This window comes from Lipotes vexillifer, unplaced genomic scaffold (genome assembly GCF_000442215.2).
Source record: "Lipotes vexillifer unplaced genomic scaffold, Lipotes_vexillifer_v1.1 scaffold1139, whole genome shotgun sequence".
Lineage (NCBI taxonomy): Eukaryota > Metazoa > Chordata > Mammalia > Artiodactyla > Lipotidae > Lipotes > Lipotes vexillifer.
In genome coordinates, this window is record NW_006798273.1 from 1989037 (window position 1) to 2000101 (window position 11065).

The window sequence follows — 11065 nt, forward strand, 5'->3', positions numbered from 1 at the left end:
CCTGCTGAAGAAAGTCACCATCTCTGTGACACACTCTACCCTGCGCTTGTCCACACCCCTCTCACTGCCCTCTGGGACTCCTCTTCCCTTCAATACAGGCATCCCCTGAGAACACTGAGCTTGAACGTGTTCTGCCTCTGTGACCCTGAGCAGGTTACTGAATCTTGCTGAGCCTCAGATTCTCCCAACTGTACATTGGTTAACTGTAGTATCCACATCACAGAATTATTGAGATTATTGAATAATTCACAGCAATAGTTAGCAATAAATACATAATGTATTTGAGAAATATTATTCATTGCCAAGTACTCTGTGACAGATATATTTGACTACTACTATTCATTTATAATCACTCTTACAACAAATGTCCAACAATGTTGGGTAAATTATTATAAACCTACTTCATGAAAATTATATAGCTGTTAATGAAGGAAGACTATGTAAAATATTAAACACTATTATAATACAATAGTAAGTGGTATAAATTATTAGGTATAAAATAAGCTGCAAGGATATATTGTACAACACAGGGCATATAGCCAATATTTTATAATAACTAAATGGAGTATAACCTTTAAAAATTGTGAATCATTATATTGTACACCTGTAACATATAATATTGTACATCAACTACACTTCAATAAAAAATTTTTTAAAAAGCTAAATAAAATATTCTTTAAAAGATTAAAAAAGTCATAAGTGGAAAAAGCAGTAAACCAAATTATCCTTATATCACAAGGAGGACCACATAGAATAACTAGATCCAAGCATTCATCCAAAAAATAGCCAGAAGAGGCACAAAATACAGCAAGTAAGAGATGCAAGGGGATGATTACATGTACTTACACTACTTATCTATTGGGAGGAAATTCTTTTTGAAAAAACAAACCCTGTCTATTTCTTTCAAATTGAAATCCTTTGGTGAGGGCAAAATAATAATGATGGTCACTGTGTTTTTCCTTCAGTTTCCTGGCGTTTAACATGGACACAGTTGGTAATCTCGCCTTTCTGTTGAAAGCAGTCAATTTTCATGAAAGGTTTCTTCAGTGGGGTTTGGTGGCCCGGATTTATTATAAGGTAAAGATACATTGTGTTATAGTTTTCCTTTTGGTGTTTAAGGCATATTCTTGCTGGTGAACTATCTGCTAAATGTAATACAAGTTGAGTCAGCATAATTACAAGCTTCTGGAAATGGCTAGAATTCCTACAAGCCATTTTGCATGACAGCCTTGCTCGCTTTGGTGGCCCTGATGCTAGTGATTATCTCTTGTGCAGCATCTTTTAGAATTTTACCTGCAACTGTCATTTGGCTGCCATGGGAGTTGATGAGTGGGGTAATTTTTAACCCTTATTGGAATTGAAGAGTCATTGTCTGTATGTAATAACGAATACATTGTTTTCTTGGGGTTTGGGTGCATCAGGCACATGCGAAAATTAACCATTGAATTAGCCTGAGATGCACTCTATTTCCTATTAAAATGCCCATGACATTCTGCAAAAACATAAAACCTCTTATCAGCATTGATAAGAAATCTAGAGGGAATTTGCACCAAGTACTATACCAATGGGGTTGGTTAGAGGAAGCACCCCCGCCCCAGCAATATCTGTTTCATCTCCTAATCCCAACATGGAATAGACAACAAGACCCCAAGAGAAGGCTTTACTTATCCCACTTTCTACCCAGGCTCAGGACCTCAGGGCTACCATAACCTGAAGTCAGACCACGGCTCCCCCTCTGCAAAGGAATTATGTTCCAAGAGGACCAGAATTGGGTCCCATGAAACTCTCCCCCTTCAGTTCATCTCTTTTTATATTGATTCCAAGATCACATCTCCCAGTACAACACAGAGCGGGAGGAGGATGAATGGCACATGGGGATGGGTATTCTCTTCGGAAATGCTCTGAGGCAGAAGAGCCTTGGGAGCAGAAATGGTCAAAATCCACCTTGTGAAACAGAGAGACTGATGAGTACCTGCTGGAAGTTGGGCCAGGTTTGTGCAAACCACTCCATCCTTCGATTGTAGGTCTGAGGAGAGTTCCTGCTGGATGCCCAGGACACATCCAGGTGGGTTTAAGTCTCTCCACATTCCCTGCCCTTATCAAACATGGAGCCAGCCAAAGTAAGAGAAGGATGCGATCAAAGGCAAAGATGCACTTATAAGTAGAACTAACAATGGAGAAAATGTAATCTATGAACTAGCTTTCCAAGACTGTAGAAGTAAAGGATAAAGATGAAATGGCATGGGGACTTCCCTGGTGATGCAGTGGTTAAGAATCCACCTGCCAATGCAGGGGACACGGGTTTGAGCCTTGGTCCAGGAAGATTCCACATGCTGTGGGGCAACTAAGCCCGTGTGCCACATTTGCTGAGCCTGTGCTCTAGAGCCTGTGAGCCACAACTACTGAGCCTGCGCGCCTAGAGCCCATGCTCTGCAACAAGAGAAGCCACCACAATGAGAAGCCCGTGTACCACAGTGAAGATTAGCCCCCACCTGCTTCAACTAGGGAAAGCCCGCGCGCAGCAATGAAGACCCAACGCAGCTAAAAATTAATTAATTAATTTTAAAAAATGATGAAATGGCATGAGATGATAATCAACACAGAGTGAAAATAGTAGAAATACAACCCATGGATAAGAAATATTCCTGAAATATTCCTGAAAATGTTGGAACAAAAGGAGCGGAAATATAATAACCAACACAAAAGAAATATATTTTTCTTAGTGTAAAAACAAAATCAAGATTTTAATAGGAAAATAAACATACCTGGATATAGCTTGCAAATCCAGAGTAAAGAGAATTTCATTAAAGCAACCAGACAGAAAATAGTAGTTTATCAACAAATGGAAAACACAAGCTTAACTTAAATCTTTATTCACCATCTCCAAATGGAGTAAGACCTACTCCTCTAAAGAGGAAACTCATGATCTAAGCATACCATTCCAAACCAAATTTAATTCATGAGTACAAGCAGTGGAAAGATATCTTCAGAAATCTAAGAATCAGAAGCAATTTTACTCCCATGGCCTTCCTTAAAAATTATTCACAGACCTACTCAATAGGACATGAAAAAGAATTAAAAGTAATAACTTGAAAATAAGGAAGTCAAGATATAAAAGGATTGATGGTCCATGTGAATCAGCCTACGAATAATTATGTGTTTTAAAAAATTAGTTCCAGAGTTAAATACATAAGCTAAAAAATGTTTTTGGAAAAAAACATGAATTAAAAAAAAACCTTTGTGTCATTGGGTCTATAATAGATTGGTTCCTAATATATTTTAAGGTAAGATAAAAAAAGCTAAAGTAAAGTAAAAACATGCTCAATTTCTTACTTTAATCGCAGGGTAGGCAAAAGGCATTGTCTTGTTTGATCATTAGAGAAAAACATAGGTTAAAATATATGTTTCATTACATTAAAAGTCAACATGATTTCCTTCCCATTTAGGTTACCACAGAGCATTGAGTAGAGTTGCCTGTGCTATACAGTATATTCTCAATAGTTATCTATTTTATACATAGTATCAATAGTGTATATATGACAATCCCAATCTCCCAATTCATCCTACCCCCCCTTCCCCCTTGGTATCCATACATTTGTTCTCTTTATCTGTGCCTCTATTTCTGCTTGTAAATAAGATCGTCTACATCAACTTTTTCAGATTCCACATATATGTTAATATACAGTATTTGTTTTTCTCTTTCTGACTTACTTCACTCTGCATGACAGTGTCTAGGTCCGTCCATGTCTCTACAAATGACCCAATTTCGTTCCTTTTTATGGCTGAGTAATATTCCATTGTATATATATACCACATCTTCTTTATCCATTCCTCTCTTTTTTCTTTCTTTTTTTTTTTTTCTGGATGCGGGCCTCTCACTGTTGTGGCCTCTCCCGTTGCGGAGCACAGGCTCCGGACGCACAGGCTCAGCGGCCATGGCTCACGGGCCTAGCCGCTCCGCGGCATGTGGGATCTTCCCGGACCGGGGCACGAACCCGCGTACCCTGCATTGGCAGGCAGACTCTCAACCACTGTGCCACCAGGGAAGCCCTATCCATTCCTCTCTTGATGGACATTTATGTTGTTTTCATGTCCTGGCTATTGTAAATAGTGCTGCAATGAATATTGGGGTGCATGTGTCTTTTTGTAAAATTTATCTTATTTATTTATTTTTGGCTGCATTGGGTCTTTGTTGCTGCGCACAGGCTTTCTCTAGGGCGAGTGGGAGCTATTCTTTTCTGCGGAGCACGGGCTTCTCATTATGGTGGCTTCTCTTGTTGCGGAGCACAGGCTCTAGGTGCACGGGCTTCAGTAGCTGTGGTGTGCAGGCTCAGTAGTTGTGGCACATGAGCTTAGTTGCTCCGCAGCATGTGGGATCTTCCCGGACTAGGGCTTGAACCTGTTTCCCTTGCATTGGCAGGTGGATTCTTAACCACTGCACCACCAGGGGAGGTTTTCTCAGGATATATGCCCAGTAGTGGGATTGTTGAGTCACATCATAGTTCTATTTTTTGTTTTTTAAGGAATGTCCATACTGTTCTCCGTAGTGGCTGCACCAATTTACATTCCCACCAACAGTGTAGGAGGATTCCCTTTTCTCCACACCCTTTCCAGCATTTATTATTTGTAGATTTTGTGACGATGGCCATTGTGACCGGTGTGAAGTGATACCTCGTTGTAGTTTTGATTTGCATTTCTCTGATAATTAGTGATGTTGAACATTTTTTCATGTGTTTGTTGGCCATCTGTATGTCTTCTTTGGAGAAACGTCTATATAGGTCTTCCGCCCATTTTTTGATGGGGCTGTTTGTTTTTTTGATATTGAGCTGCATGAGCTGTTTGTATATTTTGGAGATTAAGCGTTTTTCCGTTGCTTCATTTGCAAATATTTTCTCCCGTTCTGAGGGTTGTCTTTTTGTCTCGTTTAGGGTTTCCTTTGCTGTGCAAAAGCTTTTGAGCTTCATTAGGTCCCATTTGTTTATTTTTGTTTTTATTCTCATTACTCTAGGAGGTGGGTCAATAAAGATCTTGCTGTGATTTATGTCAAAGAGTGTTCTATGTTTTCCTCTAAGAGTTTTAGTGTCTGGCCTTACATTTAGGTCTCTAATCCATTCTGAGTTTACTTTTGTATTTTAGGGAGTGTTCTAATTTCATTCTTTTACATGTAACTCTCCAGTTTTCCCAGCACCACTTATTGAAGAGGCTCTCTTTGCTCCATTGTGTATTCTGGCCTCCTTTGTCACAGATTTGGTGACCATAGGTGTGTGGGTTTATCTCTGGGCTTGCTGTACAGTAGAAACTAACACAACATTGTAAAGCGACTATACTCCAATAAAAATTTTAAAAAAACGAAAAGGCAGTCTACTGAGAGCAGATATTTGCAGATGATATATCTGATAAGGGGTTAATATCCAAAATATACAAAGAATGCATACAACCCAACATCAAAAACAAACAAACAAACATACAATCAACCCAATTAAAAATTGGGCAGGGGACCTGAATAGACATTTTCCAAAGAAGACATACAGATGGCCAACAGACACATGAAAAGGTGCTCAACATCACTAATCATCGGGGATATGCAAATCAAGACCACAAGGATAGATACCTCACACCTGTCAGAATGGCTGTTATCAAAGACCACAGATAACAAGTGTTGGAGAGGATGTGGAGAAAAGGGAACACTTGAGCACTGTTGGTGGGAGTGTAAACTGGTAAAAGCACTATGGAGAACAGTGTGGAGGTTCCTCAAAAAATTAAAAAGAGAATTACCATACAATCTATCAATTCCACTTCCACTAATTTGAAAAGATATATGCTCCTCTATGTTCATCGTAGCATTATTTATAATAGGCAAGATATGGAAACAATCGAAATGTCCATCGAAAGATGAGGGGATAAAAAAGATGTGATGTATATACACACACAATGGAATATTATTCAGTCATTAAAAGAAGGAAATCCTTGTATTTGCAACAGCATGGATGGACCTAGAGGGTATTATGCTAAATAAAATAAGTCAGACAGAGAAAGACAGATACTATATGACTTCACTTATGTGTGGAGTCTAGAAAACAAAATAAATAAACATAACAAAATAGAAACAGACCCATAGATACAGAGAACAAACAGGTGCCTACCATGGGGGAGAGTGCTAAGGGGATGAAAAGAAAAAGAAAATCAACTATGTGAGGTAATTAGCTTGATGGTGGTGATCACTTCACCATGTATATTTATATGAAATCATCATGTTGTATTCCTTAAATGTATACAGTTTTGTCAATAATACCTTAATACAGCTGAAAAAAGATTAAAAATTACAATTTACACAATTAAAATGCATCCACTTAAATGAGTTTTGACAAATTTATTTAACCATGAAATGACCACCACAATCTAGATAAAAAACATTTGTATCACCCCAAAACATTCCCTCTTTCCAATCAATGCCCACCAGTACTCCCAGCCCCAGGTATCAGTGGTTCTGTTTTTTATCATTATAGACTGGATTTTAATCTTGCCTATTACTGAATATCATCAGAATGGAATCATGTAGAATGTACTCTTCTGTGTCTGGCATCTTTTTCTCAGATTAATGTTTTTGCAATTGATCCTTGTTGCTTTATGTAGCAGTGGTTCATTCTTTTCACTGTCAAGTAGTATTCCATTGCATGGATATATTGGAATCTGTTTATCCATTTATTTGTTGATGGGCATTTTTGTTATTTCCAGTTTTGGGCTATTAAAAACAAAGCTGCTATGAGTATTCCAAAAAAAAAAAAAAAGTCAACATGAGCACAAAACATAGGATGCTTGTTATGCAAATCAATACAGAAGATGCAGCAAAGGTAAATACGTGACCAAAAGTTTGTGCACTCAGAGACAGAGTAAAGAAGACACATCAGAAAGCAAGTTCTTGGAGGCCTCTAAGACCCTCTGATGCTTTTCCTTTAGATGTTCCTACACCGAGCCTGAAGGACTGTTTAGAGAGTTTCCGCTGCCACTTGCTCCCTGGTTTGAGACTTTCTCCAGGGATTGCTTCTCCAAATCTCTTCCTGTTCATTGTGACTTCCCCTTTGCCCCTTGTCTAATTTGTATAAGTACAAATCCCCTCCCCCTGGTTCCCTGGCCCCCAAAGACTGATGATTTGACTTGAAGTGCACTGGTCTAGTAATCCCTTGAAATGAACTTTTCCATTATGATCCCTAAATTCAATCCACAGTAAGCCATGGAGAGGCATCTTCTGTTACATTTCCATCCTTGGGGACCATAACTCCCTCCAGCTTCCACATCTAGAAGGTGGAGGATTAGATTTAAACTGGGCTATAATATGAAATGAAAGAGTTTTCCATGCTCCTAATAAAAGCATAGACTCTCAGATTACAAATAAATCTAATCATGAACGTTTTGTACAGAAACAAATCTAATTACATACAGTGATGTATAGTTATATACATCAGAAACAAAAATGATTTTTAAAAAGAAGAATAAGTATAGATTGGGCAACAGCAAGTTATTTTCAGATATCTTTCAGAAGACGGGGGTATTAGTCTGCAAGGACTGAAGCCTCCTGGCAGCACCCACATGAGTGATCTTGGTAGTGTATCCTTCAGCCCCAGTCAGACCTTCAGACCCTATAAGGAGTGGGGCCATAGACAGCTTGCTGCAACCTTGACAGACCCCGGACCCGAACCATCAGGCTTCTGGATTCCCGACTTTCAGGAACTGTCTGAATAATGAGTGTTTGCTTTAATCTGCTAAATGTGGGGGGTATTTGTTACATGGCAATAGACACCGAATACAGATTTGGGCACCTCAAAGTTGGGTTCTGATCTAACAAAACCCTAAAATGTGGCTTTGAACCGCCAGAATTCCTCAAGCCAGAAGCTGGTTGAAGAAATGACCCAATCACAAACATGTGTACCTTTCATGATAGCAGGATGCCTCAGAGGAAGGAACCAAGAGCCCAGAGGTGGAGCCGAGAGCCATGGAGAAAAAGAAACTCTTGGGCATGGGTAGGACTGAATCCTAATCAAGGAACTTCTGACAGTGGCTCAGCCGGATTTCAGAATTTCTGTGGATTTCTGACCCCTGTTTTCCTCCCATTTTCTTCTTTCCTGAGCAAGAGTATAATCCACTAGTATGTGTTGGCCACGTAGGGGACAAATGACTTGTTTCTTTAGTTAAAAACCTTCAAATCAAGAGGAACTGTTCTGGAGGAATGACATCTGAGGAAACTTATCTGCACCTAAACAAGGTGTAGATGATGAGCTTCTGGAATTTGGACCAATGCTGGTAATGGGATGGGAGAGAGTTTTTGGGGCTTGGGGAAGGGTGAGGATGGGATGTGATAGATAGGGTCCAAGGTGGCCTTCAATAATCCCAGCCTCGTAGCAGTCACATCTTTATACAGCCCCCTCTACACTGTACTAGGGTTCGTCTGTAGAACCAGTGGAATACAGCAGAAGTGATGGTAAGTCTCTCCTACGATTGCATTTATAAAAGTACCTTAGTTTCTCCCTCCCTTTCTTGGATCCCTGTCTCTGGGGGAAGTCATGTCATGAGCAGCCCACGTGGCAAAGAAGCAAAACTTCTTCCAAATCTACGTCAATGAGCACTGAAGTGTTTCCTCTAGCCCTACTCACACCTCCAGAGATGGCAGTCCCCGGAGCAGTCAACAACTTGACTTCAACCTCATGGCAGAGCCTGAGCCAGAGGCAGCAATCAAGACACGCCCAGATCCAAAAACCCTCAGAAACCATGTCAGATAATAACAGTTCCTTTGTTTTAAGATGCTAAATTTGGAGACAATTTGTTGCACTGCAATGGGTAACTAATCTAGCATCAGAAAGCAAAAATCATGCAATAGTTTTGGCATTGACACAATTTGTTGAAACAGAATTACAGAAGGAGATTATAGTCTTTTAAAATCACTGTTTCTGTCTGTCTAATAATATAGGGAATGACATAGACATTCTTTCTATGTCAATAAGAATATGATCCCCCAATATTCTATGCTCCTAGTTTTTTGGTGATTATACACAGTGCCATAATGAACATTCTTAACAATGCAGTTTTTTGACTTTACATCCAAAGTGTTCGCTGCAAATATTGAACGAAATTGTACATCCCCAAGGTCCACATTTGTCCACACTCATTTTTTTTAACACTTTGTTTCTCCAGCTTTCTCACTTTTTATCTGGGAGTATGTCATATCATATTAGATGCTCTCTGGTACTTATTAAATATTCAGAACAATTTTCTGGTTAAAATTGTTCTCTTCCAGAGAACAAATAGTTCACAAGTGTGAACTGTTTTCTTATTATTTTGAGAAAAGAAAAACTTTACACACATACAAGTGTGTTTTCTGGTCAGAAACAAACAAACATTAGGTGTGTGGCATGGCAAAGAAATACAAGAGTTTTAGAATCAGACAGTTATGTCTTACCACTTCTGAGCCTTATTATCCCAATTCTATATCCATAAATTTGGGATAATAAGAGTAAGTACAATACAAATTTGTTGCAAGAATGAAATGAGATAGAATATGTTTTTGTTTTTGTTTTTGTTTTGCGGTACGCGGGCCTCTCACTGTTGTGGCCTCTTCTGTTGCGGAGCACAGGCTCCAGACACGCAGGCCCAGCAGCCATGGCTCACGGGCCCAGCTGCTCCGCGGCACGTGGGATCCTCCCGGACCGGGGCACGAACCCGTGTCCCCTGCATCGGCAGGCGGACTCTCAACCACTGCGCCACCAGGGAAGCCCAGAATATGTTTTTTAAAAAGCATTTAAGAAATGATAACCTTGCACTCATGTTAATTATCTGAGTTACTACCATTAGTGTAACCATTTTAATAGTCAATTCAATTAAATATTCATTAAACAATACAGTTTTCTAGGGCTAAGCATGGGAAGACTACAAAGATTATTAAGATATGTTCCTACCTTGGGATAAGTCCACTAGTTATAGCCCAAGGCAGACTGAAATAAGTACTAAATTATGACAGAACCTACAAGCTTAGGGAAAAGAATTTTGACTTCTACATTTAAGTTTGTATTTATGGCTCAGCTTTTTGTTCAGCTAGCTATATATTGGCTTACGTCTACCTACATTAATTTGGTGTATCTGGAAATAAAATGACCTGGTCAGCAATTTGAACATCTGACCCAAATGGAGTCTGGAGAATAGTCTTCAAACAGTGTCCAAAGGTGGGTGATTTCATCTAGAATGCCAAGATCTTGTAAAAATAACCATGTGATTTGGTTCAGGATCTTTTCAAGAAGCAAAAATATGCGTGGGCTCCAGAGTCTGCTTTTCTTTTTGTTTTATAGTAATACCCTTTAATTTTCCTCAAATGCACATTTTATTTTGGAGACACTTAGCTCACACGCGTTAGATAGCCCATCTCCCTCTTACCCTAGAGGGAGCACTAAGGGCTCGAAGTTCACAGAGTTAGAGAGTCAAGACCCCTAGGTCCTCACTTAAGACCTATCATCTGATACTGCCTTTCCCTCCTTGGTGCAGCCAGAATTTAACTTAAAATGGAGCCAGGAAATGTCCTTCTGTGTGGTGGTGGCCATGGAGGGAGCCCAGCCCCATGGCTTGTCTTGGAAGCTCCACTTCTCCAGCTTTCTAAAATCATGCTGCAAACGTTGTTCATCACGGTCACTATATCACTTCCCCATTAGTGGCAGCGGGGGAGACAATAAACAATGACTTGTCACTTTGAGAATATTTTATTAAGGACTTCATTTTATAGAGAAAAATCTAGGGGAGAAAAATGTATCCCCTGAGTAATCAATATGTTTAACAGATGACTGTTTATTTTCAAATGTGGGTAACAAAAATTGGGCAGGTAGAGGGATGATAATCCAGGTGGGATGAAAACTGTTCTGGTTAACCAGTTTACTCATGTCTGTCTCTCGTCACCTGTAATATTCTTCTACTGCACTGGTAGCTCCCCCATTTCAGGGTGTGTAGGAATCACCTGGAAAAGAATGATTTTAAAAATCTGATTCATGTTGCCCTCCTCCACACTGCAAGGCTGAGTCAAAAGGGAAAG

At 39.6% G+C, this 11065-nt stretch overlaps 1 protein-coding gene across 1 annotated transcript in view; it reads left to right on the plus strand.

The window, feature by feature from the left end:
* Positions 1-11065, plus strand: part of ACOXL (acyl-CoA oxidase like) — a 395915-nt gene that overhangs the window by 274779 nt on the left and 110071 nt on the right. Inside the window, 1 exon segment of the mRNA XM_007470234.1 lies at positions 966-1077. Coding sequence (XP_007470296.1) covers positions 966-1077 — 112 coding nt within the window.